Below are 21,132 nucleotides of genomic sequence, written 5' to 3' on the forward strand. Positions count from 1 at the left end.
TCAACTCTATGAGAACATCAGAAAAAGCTCAGTTAGGATTAAGTTTATCTGCAAAAACAAAATACATTTTCTAATTAGGCTAAGTCAAATAACATTTCAAGCCTTAAACGTGACAGCAGATCTACACCAAAACACTAAGTTCTCTATGTTATTTAAAAATGTTTTCACACTTTTTCAGTAAAGCACACATGTCCCGCCATATAACAGATTAAAGCAATGAGCCTTGTAGATTCCACAAATGCCAAAGCTCTCTACACTTGTCATTAATGTTCCACCACGGTAAAACACTACAGAATATTAAATACAGATAACAAGAAAGCAACCAACAGACCTTGGTAAAGCGAGCAAGAAGCACCGCCATGATGTCAGAGACGTTAGCGCTGAAGAATTCAGCCAGGGCTTTTGGGCTGCAGTAAGAGGCTAATGGTAGCAGCACTCTCTCCAGCATGGCTTGGAGCATGGAGGGGACAGGCACGTCACCCTGCTGGATGGTCTTGTACACGGCGCATAGCAGCTGCACCATTCGCTCACCACTGGACCTGCTCACACACAAAACAGTTTTCAATCCACCTTACACTTGGAGAAACCAACACTGATCTAAACACGGTGGGGGAAATAAGTGCCTCACTCACCCTCTAGCAATTCTTTGGAAACACGTTTGGAACAATTCCTCCATAATGTGCTTTGTATCGCGGCACAGAACTCCGGCCATTAATTTCAGCAGAAGAGGACTTTGAGAGAGTTCTAGGGCATCCAAAAACTGAAAAGGAGTGACATTCATGATAATGTACAAGAATAATTCAAGATATCATTAAATATATGTGGCGGGAATCAAACCCAGAACCCGGATGTTGCAAGAACTATGCGCCCACCAACTGAGCCATTAGAACACTACTGGTCTAGCGAAGTTTCCACTACTCCACCCCCTTATGGATTTAAAGTGGACTGGTGTAAGAACAATGTTGGAGGGACTTAGGACTTAACCATTAAAGTTGATGGCAGATCAGAGCTCAAATACAGGTGTATTTGAGTATTTGTTTTTTAAATTATTATTTTTCTGTGTAGTGAGTATGTTCAAATAATGTRTCCCGAATCAACTACTTCTATTGGAAGTATTTGAAAGTATTTTTAATACTTATGTTAAATACTATTTATAAATACCTAGGTTAAATGCATTTGAGTATTTTCAAATACTTTCCAAGTGTATTTACAAATACATTCCAATAYTCAACTACTTGTATTTTCAAATAAATAATATTGAAATACTTACTTCCAAATGTCTTTGAAAGTAATTGAAATACCCTAAATATTATTTTTGAACCCAGGTCTGGTTGACCTTACCTTTCGAAGACAGTCCATGTAGTTGTTGCGGTGCAGGGAGCCGCGTGGGAACTCGTCTGACTGCATCGGGAAGTGGGATGCCACCAGGGCCTCCAGGGACGTCTGCAGCTGGGCCAGGGGCTCCTCCGGCAGGGTGGTGAAGAATGGCAGCATGATCAGTGCCTGGCTCTGAAGAGTGGTGGGGTTAAAGGGATAGTTCACTCAAAACAGTGATTAACATTTTTCCTCTTCCCTTGACCTAAGGTAAGACAGTTTTCCATGACTATGAGTCAATCCCATAGCACTTGTTGACAAGATTAAGGACTTAGTATTGTAGTGTGGCTTATGTTCCCAACCTGGCCATCCATGCTACCACAGTCAGTTAATTATCCACAGCTACCAAATGACCCTTCTCCCATCCCCAGTAACTCGATTTTCAGTGAACACACCTTGTAAAATAGGGCTTAATTATTATTATTTTTTTTAATTAAAATTGAGATACCAAGAAACAAAATCAGGAAGATTAAATTGATTAAAACGACCTTAATGCTTTACCTTGAGATTCAACGGCAGGGCCATGTCAACAATGAGAGTAGTGAACGTGGAGAACACCAGTTGGAATGCTTGGTGGCCGGCATTGGAGCACACAGACGAATCAATCTGCACAGAATTAGATATACATATAGTTAGATAAACTCATATCAAGCTAAAACCTGGRTCCAAAAATACAATGAAAACATGTTTAAAAAGATGAAAAGAAGCCTATATATCTGGCTATGCTGCACCTGTAGAACCTTGGAGAGCAATGTGAGGGTGGCGGTTTTACTTTCTGACGTGGAGGCGTTGTTGCCCCACCATGGCCTCAGCAGCTCCCACCTCTGCAGTACCCGCTCCACCAGTCGACTGCCCTGGCTCTTCCTCATCGAGCGCTCCCGGAAACTGTGGTCCAGCATGCCGTTCAGCAGCACGCTAACCTGTTGCAAGGACACCAAAGAAATGTACAAATGTATTCTACAACACTTTTTGGTCATCTTGCTTAGAGAGAGATATACTTTGTCCATTTTCTTGGTAGGTCATGGAAATGTGTATTTTGCTTTCAACCCAATCCCTGACATTTGAACGAAGGTTTGATTCTAARTCATTTATTAGATGAGACCATTACTACTCACCATGCTAGGGTTTTGGGTGGCGGCTTTCATGAGCAGTGTTACGGTGGTATCCAGGTTGCTGAGCAGCTCTGCATTGAGCGTCATCTGGAAGAGGCTGTAGAAGTACTCTCCATGAGAGAAGCTGAGGAAGTTCTGCTTGCGGCTGCCCGCCAGAGGCACAGACAGCATGATGGTGTTCAAAAGCAGCTCTACCAGCTGCTCACTCTGCCAGAATGACGACAGAACACAAACAGGTAAGCCCAGCAGAGACGGAGTTTGATGAAGTACTTGAGTCAAGCCGCAATCTGTGACCGCTCTCAAATTCATAGCTGGAGCTATGAATACAATCATTGACTATCTACGAGATTAAAGTTTTAAACATATTTGGAAGCTATACATTGTTTGTTTACAAAAAGATTAAAAAGAAACAGAAGTCTGCCATGTAAGCAGAAAACTGCCAGAKGGCATGGATGTTGCTCTGTTGGCCTTAGCACCCCGCCTGCAAAACAATCTAGGGGAAAGACTGGATTAGGCTAGGTGTTTCCAACCTGTCCACCCAGGGAGAAGGCCAGCTGCACCAGTCCGTCGGCTAGCCTCCTGCTGCTCACGTCCATGGAAGGGAGGGCCTTCCTCTCCTCTCCGGGGGCGATGCCTTTGTATACCGCCAGGAGGAGTTTGGATCCCAGGGACTGTGAGTAACTGAGATCCTTTAACACACAGCAGAGAGAACAACCACATATTGAAGAGATTTCAACAAGAGGGATGGTGTGTAACATKTACTATTTGTGCACTACAAGACAACAATGGAACTCTGGCCTTAGTAAAGCTGGGCCTAAATGTTTCAGCAGCATCAGGTAGATCAGTAAGACAGGGGTAAGGAGAGAAAGAAAGAAAGAGAAAAAGAAAGAGTACCTGGCTGTGCAGAAGGGAGCTGAGGAAGCCTGCTTTGTGAATCTGTTTGCAGGCAGAGAGAAGCATCTCCATATTGGCATGGCTGGTACGAGTGTCTGGATGGTAAAGGTCCACGCTACACAAGTCCTCCACACTGAAGACAACACAAACCCATTATTAATCATCATTCCTGCACTATGACTTACTCTGTGCTCTGATGATTTTCTGATGAAAATGAATGACAGAACTCCTATAAAGCCCATAGTTGTCTACCTAACATGTTTAACRGGCTACTTAGAAACGACAATGGTCTAGGGGTTGGTTTGGGACTGAACTGATCTTAACCTAAACAGAGGACTAATCAACACCATACAGACCTTTGCTGGGATATCCTCTTCCTGAGGCTGTCCTCCAGATCCTCTCTGTAGGGTGAGACCAGCAGGGCCTTCAGCAGGGGAACACACACCTCTGGCAGGCGCTTCATCACCTCCAGGTCAGCCATGTTGAAGCCGATAGACGAGGGCTCACAGACAGTCAGAGCCACCAGCTCCAAAAAGGCAGAGTCAAACAGATCCTTCTCCAGTAGCTAGGGACAGGGTTAAAACAGGTATTTATCCATTTATTTCTACAAGTAAACAATCTTGCAAGTTTTCAGAAAGCAGCAAACGAAGACCCATGATACCATACTTCATCAATAATACAGCGAGACAGTGGGCATTCAAATGATAAAGGGATACATTTGACACTTTTCTGACACTTTATCCTCCCCCAAAAATACATGCAGCTTGTGATTGCATGGGGGAATTGTCAGCGATTTAGAGGTTATGTACATACATTTTCCAGGAAGTACTGAGAGTTTTGTCTTGTTGGACACTAGCACAGAAACGAGGTGCCCATAAATGTCTACAAAGCCAAAAATATACATAAAGTAAGCCTTCACCTTCCAAAAGTCCTGTTGGCATTTGACCAGTACCACCGTGGCAAACTCCATGAGTCGTACGATGATGGTGCACTTGCTGTAGTTGTACTGGTCTCTCTCTCTGGGACTGAAAAGGGAGATTCTCTGGCCTGCTCTGAAACAGCCCTCTGCTGCCTCCAGCTCCTTGGTGGCCAGTTCAGCAAGGAAGAACCCCAAGGCATTCAAAAAGCTGGATTTCTCATCAGAGCCTTCGAATAAAGAAAAAACTTGTGACCGAAATGCAAGTGTGACCATATTGGATTCAAACCCAGGTCTCCTACTTTGTTAGCCCTCTGAGCTAAAAGCGAGTCCTCATGTCTCAGGCAAGGTCCCTCATCATACGAGTGTGGCTCACCAGTGAGTTTACTCACCTAGTATCTGCTGGGGCTTGATGATGTGTAGGCCAATGAATGTGTTGTAGCAGTCGAGGGCGGCCAGCAGCAGGTCCATCCACTGCAGCGCGGCCCTGACAGTGAAGGGGCCGGCCAGGTGCCTGAGGGTGGGCTGGGAGAGCAGCCCTCCACCCTCCAGCCTGGAGATGAGGAAGCCCACACCATGCTGCTGCAACAGCTCCTGCAGCCATTGGGACGGAGACCTCTCTCCTACAGACAAGAAAAGTCTCATTAAGATCATTGTGGGCTATACTAAGCCTTGTCTCAGGGTAGTAAGTTGGTGGATGTTGATATCGCTCTAGTCGTGTGGGGGCTGTGCTTTGGCAAAGTGGGTGGGGTTATATCCTGCCTGGTTGGCCCTGTCCGGGGGTATCGTCAGACGGGGTCACAGTCAGTGGTGGAAAAAGTACCCAGTTGTCATACTTGAGTAAAAGTAAAGATACCTTMATTAAAAATGACTCAAGTAAAAGTSAAAGTCACCCAGTAAAATACCATTTGAGTAAAAGTCTAAAAGTATTTGGTTTTAAATATWCTTAAGTATCAAAAGTAAATGGAATTGCTAAAAGGTACTTGTATCAAAAGTAAAAGTATAAATAATTTCCCCTTCCTTATATTAAGCAAACCAAACAGCAGCATTTTCTTGTTTTTATTTAATTTACGGATAGCCAGGGGCACGGTTCAACACTCATTTATAAACAAAGCATTCGTGTTTAGTGAGTCCGCCAGATCAGAGGCAGTAGGGATGACCCCTTGAGAAGTGTGTGAATTGAACCATTTTCCTGTTAAAATGTAATGAGTACTTTTGGGTGTCAGGGAAAATGTATGGAGTAGAAAGTACACTACATTCCTAAAGAAAATAATGAAGTAAAAGTAGCCAAAACTATAAATAGTAAAGTAAAGTACAGATACCCCCAAAAACTACTTAAGTAGTACTTTAAAGTGTTTTTACTTAAGTACTTTACACCACTGGACACAGTGTCACCCAACCCCCCGTCTCAGCCTCCAGTATCTATGCTGCAAGAGTCTATGTCCCGGGGGGCTATGCTCAGTCTGTTATATCTGGTGTAATTCTCCTGTCTTAACTGGTGTCCTGTGTGAATGTAAGTATGCCCCCCCAGCCCTAGGACCATGCCTCAGGACTACCTGACCTGATGACTCCTGTCTGTCCCCAGCCTGTCTGTTCCCCTGCTGGTCATCTATGAACATTTGAACATCTTGAAGAACAATCTAGCCTTAATGGCCATGTACTCTTATAATCTCCACCTGACACTGCCAGAAGAGGACTAACCACCCCTCAGAGCCTAGTTCATCTCTAGGTTTCTTCCTAGGTTCCTGCCTTTCTACTGAGTTTTTCCTAGCCACCGTGCTTCTACATCTATATTGCTTGCAGTTTTATTTTAAACTTCTATTTATTTAGACRCATTTAAATTAAAAAGGTAAAATATTTAAATGTGCAATGTGGTGTGGTGCCAGGGCTTTATAAATCAATTTGATTGATTGACTGATTGAATAATATTGCCGTAAATAAACAACTTTTTCAGGTCAATTGTGTTTGCCCTTTGTCCCGAAGCCATAGAATTGCACATTTAAATATTTTACCTTTTTTATTTAAATGTGTCTTAATAAATAGAAGTTTAAAATAAAATGTTTAAACATACTATAGTTAGAATGTGTTATTGTCACATTTGTCTTTTTACAGAAGAACAGATACAAAGTACAGTTCACCTGGTAGCAGGGGCACAAGCTCGTAGAAGAGCTCCATGCACTTGTGACGGCATTCAGTTTGAGGTCGCCCACACTGCTCCAGAAGCCACATAACAACATCGGACAAACACACATTTCCATCAGGGGGAAAGCCCCTAGTGGAAAAGAGAGAAGATTTAGTAAATTCTAAAATTCWAAAATGCTTTAAAAACGGAGTTGCGTGTACTTGAAGTCGAAAATGCAACCATCCCAAAAGAGAGCCAGCCTAGTACATTGCTAACCTTGGAATCCGCCTCTTGGTGTCCTGCTGATTGAGGTTGGAAGCCTTGTATTTGATGATCCTCTTCAGGTGGTCAATAGCACTTCCACACTGTTGCAAGGTTCCTAAGGAAGTAGAAGGATTTTATTCATCTTTATGGTGATATGGATTTGCATGATGATGCATATTGTTGGATTTCAGCAATTCAAGATCTAAACTGTATATTATGACCTCTCTGGACACACGTAAAACCTAATTATTGTGGACTTTTGTTCATATTGAACATCATCATTAACAGGATGACAGAACCAACAGGAATTTAGTGACAATCCTTACCCAAGGATCTCTCGTCCGAATGGGCCAGTGCCAGGCTTTCAACGAATACCACTAGTGCTTCAAAGACAAACTGCTCCACCAGGGAATTCTCTTCTCTGCACAGACAAAGCAAACAAAAACAAATTGCAGTCTGTAGTGTAGGCAATCTAGCCACATTTCCTTTATTTCCTAGTATGACTGTCCCGTTTACTGCACTGTCGAAACGTTGGTGATTACATTTTTGCATCTGAGCTCCTAGAGTGTGCGGCTCTCTTTTATTTWAAAGTTTTCTACTCCGCTAGCCAGCACCTCGCCTAAATAGGTGTGCGTATCTTTTTCTTCTAGACCGTTTACTGCACTAACACGCTTCACAGAATCAAATAAGACCGTACCTGAATAGTCGGTAGATACTGTTGAAAGCCAGYGCAGCACCCAGCCTCTTAAAACCATTAGGATGCAGGGCCAGGCTGTAGATGCGCTTGAACAGAGACTTGATGTTGGCTGGGCTCTTCTCTTGTTGCTTGGGGGTGGTCTGTTTAATGGACCACTTGATGAACTCGTGAATGCAGCGGCCACAGAAGTCTCGGAGTGTGCTATCCACAGGGTCTATCACGCCATCCTGAAGAAAAACTATATCTTCAGCAACCTTTCATAACAACTGCTGTAGAATAAGTACATTTCAGTTTTACACATTCACTCCTGGTTGAAATACATTTGTGACAAATTGTGGCAACATGGGACCAAAAGCATTGAAGAACATTGCAGTTGCAACTACTTTTTCTATCAGTTTCACATTCTATTAAAAATAAATAGTATTTGAAATTCAGTAGGGGGAGAATTACCATAATAGCCTCCAAAACAGCAACTGTGTCCTGACTTTCAAATTTCTTGTTGTTGGTGAACCAGTGGATGAGCTGCATCACCAGTGGTTCGAAGAGCTGCCTTGTTACCTGAAAACAAAAAGTTGAGGTTCAAATACATGATTTCTGTAGCATCTACAGTGCATTCGGAAAGTATTCAGACCCTTRACTTTTCCACATTTTGTTACATTACAGCCTTTTTCTAAAATAGATAAAGAAAGAAATCCGCAATTTAACCACAATACCCCATAATGACAAAGCAAAAACKGTTTATTTATTTAGCAAATACAAAAATACTGAAATTTCACATTTATATAAGTATTCAGACCCTTTACTCGGTACTTTGTTAAAGCACCTTTGGTTGCGATTACAGCCTCGAGTCTTTTTGGGTATGACACTACAAGCGTGGCACACCTGTATTTGGGGAGTTCTTCTCTGCAGATCCTCTCAAGCTCTGTCAGGTTGGATGGGGAGCGTCGCTGCACAGCTATTTTCAGGTCTCTCCAGAGATGTTAGATCGGGTTCAAGTCTGGGCTCTGGCTGATCCACTCAAGGACATTCAGAGACTTGTCCCGAAGCCACTCCTGCTTTGTCTTGGCTGTGTGCKTAGGGTCGTTGTCCTGTTGGAAGGTGAACCTTGGCCCCAGTCTGAGGTCCTGAGGGCTTTGGAGCAGGTTTTCATCAAGGATCTCTCGGTACTTTGCTCCGTTCATCTTTCCCTCGATCCTGACTAGTCTCCCAGTCCCTGCCGCTGAAAAACATCCCCAAAGCATGATGCTGCCACCAACATGCTTCACCGTAGGGATGGTGCCAGGTTTCCTCCAGACGTGACGCTTGGCATTCTTGGTTTCATTAGACCAGAGAATCTTGTTTTTCATGGTCAGAGTCCTTTATGTGCCTTTTGGCAAACTCCAAGTGGGCTGTCATGTGCCTTTTACTGAGGAGTGGCTTCCGTCTGGCCAATCTACCATAAAGGCCTGATTGGTGGAGTGCTGCAGAGATGGTTGTCCATAGGGTTCTTGGTCACCTCCCTGACCAAGGCCCTTCTCCCCCGATTGCTTAGTTTGGCCAGGCAGGCCAGCCCTAGGAAAAGTCTTGGTGGTTCAAAACGTCTTACATTTAAGAATGATGGAGGCCACGGTGTTCTTGGGGACCTTGAATGCTGCAGAAATGTTTTGGTACCCTTCCCCAGGTCTGTGCCTYGACAAAATYCTGTCTCGGAGCTCTACGGACAATTCCTTCAACCTCATGGCTTGGTTTTTGCTCTGACATGCACTGTCAACTGTGGGCTCTTATATAGACAGGTGTGTGCCTTTCCAAATTATGTTCAATCAATTGAATTTACCACAGGTAGACTCCAATCAAKTTGTAGAAACATCTCAAGGATGATCAATGGAAACAGGATGCACCTGAGCTCAATTTCGAGTCTCATCGCAAAGAGTCTGAATACTTATGTAAATAAAGTATCTGTTTTTTATTTTGTATACAYTTGCAAACATTTCAAAAAAACTGTTTTTGCTTTGTCATTATGGGGTATTGTGCGTAGATTCCTGAGGATTTGTTTTTATTTAATCCATTTTAGAATAAGGCTGAAACGTAACAAAATGTGGAAAAAGAGAAGGGGTCTGAATACCTTCCAAATGCGCTGTATATAATAGGCCTTACAAAGTGGTCATGAAGGCTACATCAAGCCTAGCGGTTAAGAGCATTAGGCCAGTAACCGAAAGGTTGCTGGTTCGAATCCCTGAGCCGATAGGTGAAAAATCTGTCAATGTGTCCTTGAGCAAGATACTTCACTCTGATTGCTCCTGTAAGTTGCTCTGGATAAGAGCGTCTGCTAAATGACTGAAATATAAAAATGTATCAAGGCTACATTAAGCTTTAAGCTGATGTTTTGTCTGAAGTCCATCAGGCACATGTGGAGCCCGGTTCCTCTCTAGGTTTCTTCCTAGGTTCCTGCCTTTCTAGGGAGTTTTTCCTAGACACTTTTTGGGGTTTTAGACTGGGTATCTGTATAGCACTTTGTGACAACTGCTAATGTAACAAGGGCTTTATTAAAATAAATGTAATTAATTGAGTTAGACTTATGGACTAACCTGGTCCACGTCACAGGCGAGCCGGAGCAGCACAGGGAACAGGCGTTTGTGCAGGTTGTACATAGGAAGGCTGCCCTTCTTCCCTTCCACCATCTGAGAACCCTTACCCACCATGTACACCACCAAGCTATGAAGCAACTCACAGGCTGCCACCTGAACACAGCACATACACAACACACAGTAAAAACCTTAATAACAACTCTTGAGAAGTGCACATTGGATAAGTGCTGGATCTATTCAACTCAATGCCATGTATAGAGCTATATTGTTTTGACTTATTTCAGGGATCTGAACACATTCACAACAGTCCCAAACTATTAGGTCTATCAGATATATACTTAATCAGATTTTTTTTGCAGTCTAGCTTCCTTGTAAAATATATATGTTTGTTTACAAAGTTTGAGGGGCCATACTTTGGTTTGCCTGTCACTTGTGGACAGCGCCAGCTCTGTGATGCGAGGTAGAAATGGGTCGAGGTAGATGACGGGCTTCATGTCAGCGAAAGGCACAGCGAAGCTCAGTCTTTTCTCAGAGTCCCAGGCCACAAACTTCTTCATCATCTCCTCGGCTGAGGTCGCTGGTGAGAGAATAAGATCCTATATAAACTATAGAAACATACCAAAGGTGATATATAAAGATATGAGGGTATACATACAAGCCGACATACAATCAGCTGATATGCAGACGTTCAAACACATCACAGGAGGTTGGTGACACCTTAATTGGGGAGGGTGGGCTCGTGGTAATGGCTGGAGCGGAATGGTATCAAATACATCAAACACATGTGGTTGATACCATTCCATTCACTCCGTTCTAGCCATTATTATGAGTCATTCTCCCCTCAGCAGCCTCCTGTGATGCACATATTAGGTATACATACAGTACACACACACACACACACACACACACACACACGTTTGTTCATCGTGTTTATTAAAGTGGTAGTTGAAAAATACATCTAGATCCTCACCGGTCACCAGATTCCTGTTCAGCTGCCCTCCCAGGTGTCCCAGCAACCGCACCACCCTCTTCCTCACCATGGCAATGGGAGAAGCTTCCTCCTGACAAACAAAACATCCTGTAATTCATATTTGAGAAACTTATGCTTCGGTTACTTATAGCAAGGAAAATGACTCCTACTACTTATTACCATGGCAACCTTCTTGGATCTCTTCAGGAGCTTAGCCATCACTTTGCTGTATCCTTTTTCTTTTCCCGTGGATAGAGACGTCACCTCCCAGGGGCTCTCATCGTTGTCTGCAATCAAGACAAAAAGGGGAACAGAATTATAGCATACCGTACAAACAAGTAGGTCAGATTCCCTGAGGGAAGTACAGCCAAATAGAACAAAGATATTATTTGTAATTTCCTTTCTAGACTGAGATAAAGCAAGAATGGATGGATGGAGAGCGAGGTCAAATCACCGTCAGCGGCGGCTGTTTTCAGGTATCCGTCGAGGTGGGGCAGGATCTCCCTATAGTATGGCTGCATGGTGTCTCGGGGAATACGTGACGACCACGCCTCCAGAGCGTCCAGCGCTGCATTGGCCAGTGGGGCATGGCTCAGGCCCAGCTTCAGAGCCACCTGGGGTACACCAACCACAGAGAGCGGTTAAGTCATCAATTGGGATKAATTGAAAACAGCACCTATACATGTACATGACTTAGTACCAGGTAGGTAGGTATATGTTGAGTTGAAATGTTTTAGGTAAACCAGTAATAAACCCTCATGAGAGGGAGCTCCGCACCTGAAGTGGGGGGATGTATGCCTTGATGTCCAGAGCAACTATGTCATGATGAAGGGAGAGAACGAAGGTCAAGCAGGAGGCCAGGAGCTCATCTTTATACTGCTTCATTCTCACAGCCACCTAAGGAGACAGCAACCATCCAGTACATCATTCTGACCAAACAACATGGCCATTAACACCGCTCTTCTCGTTCTAGAGTGGATTCAAAAAGTAGTCGTGCTGTACCTCTTTTCCAAACTTTGAGAAGAGTGCAAAGCAGGCGCTGCTTTGAGCGCTTTTGGGTCCGACACCCTGTTAAAGAAAGTATAGTGTTCATCAGCCATCATGTACATCAGCCATCATGTACATCACATGTACATCAGCCATCATGTACATCACATGTACATCAGCCATCATGTATATCAGCCATCATGTACATCACATCACATGTACATCAGCCATCATGCACATCACACGTACATCAGCCATCATGTACATCACATGTACATCAGCCATCAYGTACATCACATCACATATGTACATCACATGTACATCAGCCATCAGGTTGTAGAACATACAGCTGTATCTACGTGGCATATATAACCTTTAGTTCTAAACTTTTATCCAGTGCAGTGACTGAATAGATAGTGCATATGACCCAAGAGGAAATCAAACCCACGACACTGGAGTTGCTAGTGCAACTAGTGCTAGTGCAACTCAAAGCATAGTGATGGGATGGAATTGATGAACACGGTTTACCTGGAAGTACTTGATTCTCTTGGCTACTTCCATGGATACAGAGAGTAGCTTGTAAAAGCCACTGACAAGCGGGGCTCTTATGGACTGAAGGATCAGCTCGTGGCTCAAAGGGTACACCCACTGCCCAAAATACTCCAGACGCTTCTTCAGGAGCAACTCACTACAAGGACAAACAGATAGAGGCCTCATAGTGTAACTAGAGGTACGGACTCAGGTGCCAAACTGGCATACAAATACTCGGCTTGAAAGCACTGGATGATTTAGGCTGCATTGAGGATTCCTCCCATTCACTGAATAAAAAACAAAGTCACAGATCTGYGCTGTATAGCCGCTTTCTATGGTTGTTGTTATGCCAGACAGCACACAGACATCTGGGACCAGGCTACTGGATGGGGACTGGTACTGTACCTGCAGAAATCAACCAGGTTGATGAAGGCAGTGAAGTCCTTGGGTTTGTTGGGCAGGAGGTGGGCTGTTGGGTCAGAGGACGGCAGAACCATACTGCTGTTGACCTGGTCATCCTGATCCTAAGACAACACAAACCACATATTGATCAATGAGAGATTCTCATGGGTTTACAATATCAATTATTTTCACACGTGACACACCTTTATTAATCGGCTAAAGCCGGGACACATCAGTGGTGACCGTTTTTAAAAATGATTCACCACAAATCAAAAGTTATTATCAGAAGAGGTCTCACCTCCTTCTCTGTGTTGACTTTCTGAACTGAGAGGTCCAGCTTCTCTACAATCCTCAGGATGGATTTCACCAGTTCATCATAAAGCAGTCGGCTCAAAGACCTCAGGGTAGCGTTCTGGGTTTCAAACCCCTTGTCGAGAAACCCAGTGTCCTACAGCAGAAGACATTTTGAGTCATTGATAGCAAGGATCACTTCATCAACCAACACTGTATGTGGAGGACTAATCTCTCATGGACAGACTACGTCAGCATAAATGGTAGCATCTAACCAAATGATGCACAATTTAAGTTCTGKGTTAACCGAGATTAGTGGARGACTAACTAGGCTAAGAGAACCAAACTGAGCAAGGAAGATTAAAAACATCTTTCCCCTTAGAACCAGACCTGGGTTCAAATAGTATTTGTTATCTTTGATAGAGCCTGCCAGCAGAGCTAAATGGGCAGCGTTCACACTTTTAGGACTATTCTACTGGGCCAGGCCAAGCTTAATCAAGTGCAGTTAAAGTATCTGAAAGAGGAAAATACTATTTTAACCAGGATCTGCTTAGAACAGCGTCCTAACTGGTTACACACACACACACACACACACACACACACACACACCTTTAGATGATCACAGTCCAAGAGACCCCTGAATAGATCCAGGTAGTCGCGACAAGAGGGAACCCTCCATTTCCCAGTCTGCATTTGAGAGGCCTCTGCAGACCCCCCACCAGTCCCGGTGACACTCTGAGCGTTCTCCCCCTCCTAACAGAACAGTTACCACCATTAACAAGTTCCCACTGACAACAACTGATCCTGCCAACTGACAATCCCCCATCCCGCCAACATCCCATCCTCCCAACTGACTGACAATACACTATCCTGCCAACTTTCAATCATGGTTAAAGAAAATATACCTTTAAAGTATACATTTAAATAACAAAACTATGCAACTAAGTAGAGTTGATGAAAACAAGGTCAACAACACATAGATCACAGTCCATGTAAGGAATGTATGATATTCTCATATTAGAGCATTAAAACAGTGGCATAATGTAGGGCCAAAATGACCTTACCTCAGGAAGGACAACAGGCTTCGAACAGACACGAATCAAGCCCTGGTGCACTGAAAGGAGAAAAATCWAACAATTCTGGCATAGTGATGCATCAGAAGTAACGGTAACAACAACTTTGACGATTTAATGAGGCCTTCATAAACCCTTTATAAGGTCGATATAGATKTTATTAATACTATACACGTACAACAAAGGCTTTAGAAAAATGTCCTTACATCTGGCACTTTGGCGATTGTGTCAAAACCCTTTGCAGCCTCTACCTAGCATGGCATTTGTTTACAGCCTAAATGATTGTAGCTTAAATGGTTTGTGAAGCAACTATGATGGCTTTATAAATGTTTTTTGAAGGCCTTCATAAATGGCGTATATTATAGGCTARAGTCTGTGACTCAGTTTCTTCAACTCACCCACAGAACTGATGAAGCTCCAGAATACTGGACCCTTGGATGCCATGGCGACAAGCACCTTGACGATGGCACGAGTGCAGGTGGGCTGCATTCTCACGCTGTACTGAGGGAAGCTGTCGATCTGTACCACCAGGAGGCGCTCTAGCACAGGTGTGTAGACCTCAGGGATCTGTGGGTACACGATAAACAGTGATATGGTAATGCTAGTCTCCCCACCATCTGTAACTAAAGTTACATCGGTTGGAACATAGAAACAATTATTGCGGTGCGCTAGATTTAGCATCACTGATTATWTGGACAAATCACGATTTCGCGGGGGTAAGCATTTTTCAAATTTCGGAAGGGGAGGGGTTCATTTGGACTGTGTTCTGGGGTTACCTTGTCTAGGTGGATGATGACACTGGCGATGGAGTCCAAGAAGCTGGGGAGCTGGTAAACTTTGTCCTCCTCTCCGTCGGACTCCGTGAGGTACATCTGTTTGCAGCGTTGGATCAGCTCTGTGTACATCATGTCCACGTCTTGAGGGCAAACCACTTTACATGGCTGCAACAGCAACAATTATACAATAAATGGTTCAGTAATGCAAAATAAACAGTGCACTGGATAAATGGAATATATCACAACTCCAAATGCATGTACATATCAGTGACTAACTGTAGTATACTACAACATAACAAACCAGTCAGTGTCTTTTCTAGCAGGACAAGCCCAAAGGGATGAGGGGAGAAAATAGAAACGTACCGCTGCAAAGAACCCATAGCCACGGATAGCAATGGAGAGCTCCTTGTGAGTGGAGTCCATGGTCTTGATTATGGCACAGAACTTCTGCATGAAGAACTTGAGCTTGCCTTTGTGCTCCTCAACATTCTCTGCCACCTGGAGAGCAACCTAAAGCGATAATCCAACAAACAGTTATATTTCTCAGGGCAAAAAGGAAACACACTACTCCTTGCAAAACAAAGSAATAGAAATACGGTTATTCACAAAAATCCTCTCAAGTGAAACGTTACCTATATCTTATGAAACAATAAGTATAGGGGACAAATGAACTGATGCCCTTCTGTGCAGCGTGACTGCAAAAAAAGCCTAAAAACTAAAACGGCACCATTAATTTGTCTGACGGCAGTTCCACGGTAACAGAATAACACAGACTCCKATTTTTCACTTTCAAAATGTAGGTCAAACAAAAACCAATGATACAACTCTATGCACAAGTAATACTTTTAACAATTTCCAAAACTATACAAAAACACATTTACTTGAAGAACAGTGCAGATTGAAAATGTTTTGGGCTCTAAGACTCTAGCCGCCCTAGTCATAGACTGTGCTCTCTGCTACCGCACGGCAAGCGATACCGGAGCGCCAAGTCTAGGACTAAAAGGCTCCTTAACAGCTTCCACCCCCAAGCACTAAGACTGCTGAACAATTAATCAAATGGCCACCCGGACTATTTACATTGACACCCCCCCATTGTTTTTACATTGCTGCTACTCGCTGTTTATTATCTATGCATAGTCACTTTACCCCTACCTACATGTACAAATTACCTCGACTAACCTGTACCCCCAGACATTGACTCGGTACCGGTACCCCCTGTATATAGCCTCGTTATTGTTATTTTATTGTGTTACTTTTTATTAMATTTTTTACTTCAGTTTATTTTGTAAATATTTTCTTWACTTTATTTCTTGAACTGCATTACGGTTTGTTCTGTCATTCTGTTACCAAACTTTGCATCTGCACTGTTCTTCAAGTAAATGTGTTTTYGTAAAATGTTCAGTAGACATTGTTTTGTAGACATTGTTTTTCATTGGTTTGTTTTAAATACATTTTAAAGTGAAATATCGGAGTATCAGCATCATTCTGTTACCATGGAATTGCCCCTAACTACATTCAGGGATGTGGTAAGCCCACCTGTTTGAGGAAGGACTCCAAGGCATAGTAACTGGTCTTCTTCATCTCTTGGTTGATGTGTCCACACAGCTTGGACATGACATCAAACAAGGCTCTGTAGTGGTCCATCAGCAAGTGGCTGAATTGAGTTGCATGCTTTGCTAACAATCTCAGTCCAGCTACAAAGCGTAGAAAAATTGCTTATTGTCAAGCTCAAACAATGCTGCATTTGATTGAGATTGCCTGGTGCAATGGAAACAAAGGAGTAGTCATGAAAGTGCAAATGATTTGGCACTCAATGCAGTAAATCTTACCAAAGGTGACAGCATAACGGCACATCTCCACCTGTTCAAAAGAGAGGACGTGAAATGAACGGAAGGATGAATGAACAGTCCTATTGCTCACATTAGACAACCTGTACGCTACCACATAGGATATTGAAAGCACTAATTGTATAAYATTTTACCAACCTGAGGACTAATTGTCTTCAAGGCATACTCAAATATTTCCTTTGAGGTTCCTGGGTCTGCAGAAAAAATATAAAAAATTAAATAGGGAAAATACAGGATGACCTGAAGACAAAGTCACCTTATTGGTGCTGAGAAAGTCAATCAGAAAATTTACAACTGAAAAAAAGCTTCCCATACATGAGCAACACATTCWGTTAAGTAAAGACAATAAACACAACACACACACACCGTCTTCCACTGACTTGGTGAAATTAACCATTAGTGCCGTGATCCCTCTCAAACATCCAGCTACAACAGTAAGCTTTGGCTCCTTTGTCGATGAAGTCATCTAAAAATGGTTTCAACATTGCAACCAAAAGAAAATGAAATTCAATGCACAAAACAAAATCTATTGTAATTCAACTGTAGACCTAAATATTGCACAATGAACACGGCTCAAATACCACACAGTCTACTGCAGGGATAGGCAACTAGATTCAGCCGAGGGCCGATTTTTGTTGGCCCGGATGTGTACGGGGGGACGGAACAGAATTATAATAATTTGTACACTGCAAATTGACCAACTTGTTACTTGAAAATAACAATCATTTAATATCTTGATTACATTGAGACACGATCACATACAGTTGTGGCCAAATAGATAGACACCCTTGCACATTTCTTAAATAATTCCCTATTTCTTAAAATTAAAAAAAATGAAATTGAAAAAAACTGTCTCCACAACCTGTTATGGATTTTCAACAATGCAGAACCAATTTTATTTTTGTAAACTTAAGTTTAAAATTGTAATTTAGAAAATAAAGACAAATTTGATATGGACAAAATTAAAAAGTATATATTATTTTTTTTACCCCCTTTTTTCTCCCCAATTTCAATCATCTTATCGCTGCAACTCCCCAAAGTGCTCGGGACAGGCGATGGTCGAGTCATGCGTCCTCCGAAACATGACCCGCCAAACCACACTTCTTAACTCGCGCCCGCTTTCACCCGGAAGCCAGCTGCAACAATGTGTCAGAGGAAACACGTTCAACTTATGACCAGAGTCAGCCTGCAGACACCTGGCCTGCCACCAGGAGTCGCTAGTGCGCGATGAACAAAGTAAAGCCAAACCAAACCCTCCCCTAACCCGGACGACGCTAGGCCAATTGTGCGCCGCCCTATGGGACTCCCGGTCACGGCCGGTTGTGACACACCCTGGGACCGATCCCGGGTCTGTAGTGACACCTCAGGAGGCCATATTTGTATATTTATTTGAGAAGAAATAGGGAAATATTTAAGAAAAGGGTGTCTTTATATTTGGCCACAACTGTATGTCTCTTTTTTTATTCATGGAAATACTTGGGAACAGATTTACTAAATAAAACTCGTTTTAAGCCGAATTCCTGGTGAATTTACAGTTGTTTTGAGGGGACGATTTTGGCCTGCGGGCCACCTGTTGCTGACCCCTAGTCTACTTTATATGGGATGTACCTGAAGTTTCAGCTCTCCTAAATAGGCTCTGTAGAGTTTATCTGAGTGGTTGACCATTTCGCTGGGATGGACCTCACCCAAAACTCCTAAGAGCTCATAGATTTTACTGAGAACTATTGAAAAAATAAGACAAATCAGAAACACAAATCAGTGTCAATAGGACTTGCAGGTAAACTAGTGTTATAGTATACTGCATTATAGAGAGAGCAGACAGTGATTCCTATGCCATTGGAAACATTGGAATTACAATGTAGGTCAGTAAACATGGTTGAATATGTGGGGCTCTATTGAAAGCTATTCTGCGACACCTACTTGAAGGTGCCTGCTTTTTTACACTGTCAATATGACCCCCATCAAGGAAATTAACACTCACCTGTATCTGCGATTTTGTTCTTGTAGGAGAGCTCGAAATAGAATTTGTCGAATATTTTACCAACTTTTAAGTCCTGAGCAATACTGGAGTCCTTAGTTAAATAGAGAACCTATAAAAGTTAGGAAATGGAAAACTGACATTTAGTAAAAAGATGGTGTCATTTAACCAGTTTTCAATAAAAACATTATCACATGAATGCATGTTAATCATTAACCTGGATCAGGAGATCTAATGTTGGTGCCTTGCATTTTGCAGCTTTGTCCTTTGTGTACACAACCAAGCATATGTCCTACGACCAGAGGAAGGATGGCGTTAATACTGAGGAGTCCAAGGTGTCAAATAAAAATCACTTCAAAATGTATAAATAAACATTTAAAAAATACATCAAATGTAACAGTTAATAACATACCTTGACATCAATGGCATAAGTCTTCTCCCAACCCTTGACGCTTGTAGATATCCTCTGCAAGAACTTGTCCAGTAGACTGATGGTCTCAACTCTTGTATCCCGGAGCTGCATTTAAATATGAACCAGTCATCATGGCAACAACAACAAAATAGAACTGGACTGTCATTCTACATTTCAATTGGGGAACAGATTTTCATTGACCTCATTCATTTGCACTAACCTCTTCAAATGCCAGTGATTTTCGAAGAAAGTTGAGCAACCCATCTTCATTTGAGAACAACAAGGATGCATGTAAAGCTTCAAGAGAAAACAAATCAATCAATGACTTGATGTCACTCACTCACCACTTCAAAAACAAACAGGTAATTCTATATTTCACAAAAACACTATGTCGTATAGTCCCTACAGAATTAGAATAGCATCCTAGATCAGCGTGGACTTGCTCTCCTGACCCCAACGGATTGTTGAAAGCTAGGGAAGATCTCAATTGCATACTCCTCGTGTCCTCTCCTTTCACCTTCTCAAAACCCATTGGAGGGGGAGATCAGAAATGAGAGACTTCTGGCTCTCATCCAATGGGTTTTGAGAAAGAGACTAGGAGAGGACGTGAGAATGCAACTGAGATCTTCCCATAGTGTGGACAAGCCTGCAATGCTGCTGACCAGAGCCTCAGATATAGCAGGCCTGATAGTCAAGAGCTACAAAAAAAGTAAGGACCCCTTTAGTCCTTAGAATGAAACAACATTGAGAAACACGCTAATTTAGGGTCTTAAATCACTATTACCTACATAGTTAATCCCAAATGACATATGAATGGGGACGTTTGGCATCATTCAAGATGGATGTAATGCGCATGCGTAACTGTGATTATTAGCATCTCAAAAAATGGCTCTGGCCATCGTCTCAAACAGGTGCYCAGTCTGTGCCAGTATTCGTTCATTAGGAAGGTATGTAATCATTACGCAAATTCTGTAGCATAACGTTTTGCAACAGAAACCGTTTCCTCCAAACGAAAACGAGTTTATATTAGACAAATTCAGATAGGTCCCTTCCCGTTTAAGAAACGTTTTGCAACAGAATAGGCTAAATGAATACCCCCCCAGCATTAGCAAGCCAAGGGTAGGCGCAAATCTATACTTGCTAGCTAAATTGCTATGCTATCTACATAGCTAGTTAACGTTATGCTGTTTGGGTCTGACAACAATTGAAGTTAATATATTGCACACTTTATATAGAACTACAGTGAACCTTACCCAGCTCGTTCTCGCTGTTCGTTAGCATGCATTCTTGCCCCAAGTCCCCGATAATGTCATGACATCTTAGCGCTGCATCTCTTGTGTCGACATCTGAGAGAGCTGCATGAAGTTTCAGAAGATGCCCTTGAATCCCTCCAACAACCTTAACTTTGTCGTCGGAGGACATGTTAAACTAATCTAGCTACTGCTAACTATCCTTAGAACACATCAACAACATTCATACGCGCGCGACCAGAAATACATCTAAAAGTTTAAACACTCCCATCAAAGGTATATTCACGACCAAGCATGATGTTCAAAAACGTTACAAACCCGGAAATCAGATGTCAACTGTTTAAAATGTAGCAATCTCAATCAAACTCTAATTTATATTGCAATTTAATTCTAGCATGGATTAGCCTTTCAACAGGCAGCGATTGTGTCACAAGTCTATTAAGTAACCTTAAATGTATCGTCGTTTTCAAATGCTCAAGCAACGCTGAAAAGATCCTGAATATACCCCTGTAGTCGTCGACGCTAAACGCATGCAACTGTAAACAGCGTAATCTACTGGCATGGAGTATCGATTCTATTACTATGGGGAAATATTGTTAATTTATTTATTTTGGAAGCCAAAAACCATAACACAGAAAGTTGAGTTAGTGTGCACTCTACAGTCTGTAGAGA

General features: G+C 42.6%; 1 protein-coding gene across 1 annotated transcript in view; it reads right to left on the reverse strand.

The window, feature by feature from the left end:
• The window catches only part of prkdc (protein kinase, DNA-activated, catalytic subunit), a 44,233-nt gene extending 23,466 nt beyond the window's left edge, over positions 1-20,767 (reverse strand). Inside the window, exons 1-41 of the mRNA XM_023999879.2 lie at positions 20,464-20,767; positions 19,431-19,507; positions 19,211-19,315; positions 19,016-19,090; positions 18,802-18,910; positions 18,429-18,541; positions 17,187-17,286; positions 16,959-17,014; positions 16,803-16,833; positions 16,510-16,667; positions 15,337-15,483; positions 14,974-15,138; positions 14,596-14,764; positions 14,189-14,238; positions 13,734-13,877; positions 13,132-13,281; positions 12,837-12,955; positions 12,429-12,588; positions 11,916-11,981; positions 11,691-11,810; positions 11,368-11,527; positions 11,094-11,200; positions 10,914-11,004; positions 10,357-10,520; positions 9,944-10,096; positions 7,830-7,937; positions 7,380-7,606; positions 7,009-7,103; positions 6,695-6,797; positions 6,435-6,568; positions 4,689-4,919; positions 4,300-4,526; positions 3,737-3,945; positions 3,381-3,513; positions 3,017-3,175; positions 2,490-2,693; positions 2,106-2,294; positions 1,876-1,980; positions 1,342-1,509; positions 633-760; positions 332-539 (exon numbers count right to left, since the gene is read on the reverse strand). Of these exons, the coding sequence (XP_023855647.1) occupies positions 332-539; positions 633-760; positions 1,342-1,509; positions 1,876-1,980; positions 2,106-2,294; positions 2,490-2,693; positions 3,017-3,175; positions 3,381-3,513; positions 3,737-3,945; positions 4,300-4,526; positions 4,689-4,919; positions 6,435-6,568; positions 6,695-6,797; positions 7,009-7,103; positions 7,380-7,606; positions 7,830-7,937; positions 9,944-10,096; positions 10,357-10,520; positions 10,914-11,004; positions 11,094-11,200; positions 11,368-11,527; positions 11,691-11,810; positions 11,916-11,981; positions 12,429-12,588; positions 12,837-12,955; positions 13,132-13,281; positions 13,734-13,877; positions 14,189-14,238; positions 14,596-14,764; positions 14,974-15,138; positions 15,337-15,483; positions 16,510-16,667; positions 16,803-16,833; positions 16,959-17,014; positions 17,187-17,286; positions 18,429-18,541; positions 18,802-18,910; positions 19,016-19,090; positions 19,211-19,315; positions 19,431-19,507; positions 20,464-20,632 (5,586 nt within the window). The 5' untranslated portion in view covers positions 20,633-20,767. The remainder of the gene's footprint in view (positions 1-331; positions 540-632; positions 761-1,341; positions 1,510-1,875; positions 1,981-2,105; positions 2,295-2,489; positions 2,694-3,016; positions 3,176-3,380; positions 3,514-3,736; positions 3,946-4,299; positions 4,527-4,688; positions 4,920-6,434; positions 6,569-6,694; positions 6,798-7,008; positions 7,104-7,379; positions 7,607-7,829; positions 7,938-9,943; positions 10,097-10,356; positions 10,521-10,913; positions 11,005-11,093; positions 11,201-11,367; positions 11,528-11,690; positions 11,811-11,915; positions 11,982-12,428; positions 12,589-12,836; positions 12,956-13,131; positions 13,282-13,733; positions 13,878-14,188; positions 14,239-14,595; positions 14,765-14,973; positions 15,139-15,336; positions 15,484-16,509; positions 16,668-16,802; positions 16,834-16,958; positions 17,015-17,186; positions 17,287-18,428; positions 18,542-18,801; positions 18,911-19,015; positions 19,091-19,210; positions 19,316-19,430; positions 19,508-20,463) is intronic.
• Positions 20,768-21,132: the final 365 nt, after the last annotated feature.

Source organism: Salvelinus sp. IW2-2015, linkage group LG14, assembly GCF_002910315.2.
Source record: "Salvelinus sp. IW2-2015 linkage group LG14, ASM291031v2, whole genome shotgun sequence".
NCBI lineage: Eukaryota > Metazoa > Chordata > Actinopteri > Salmoniformes > Salmonidae > Salvelinus > Salvelinus sp. IW2-2015.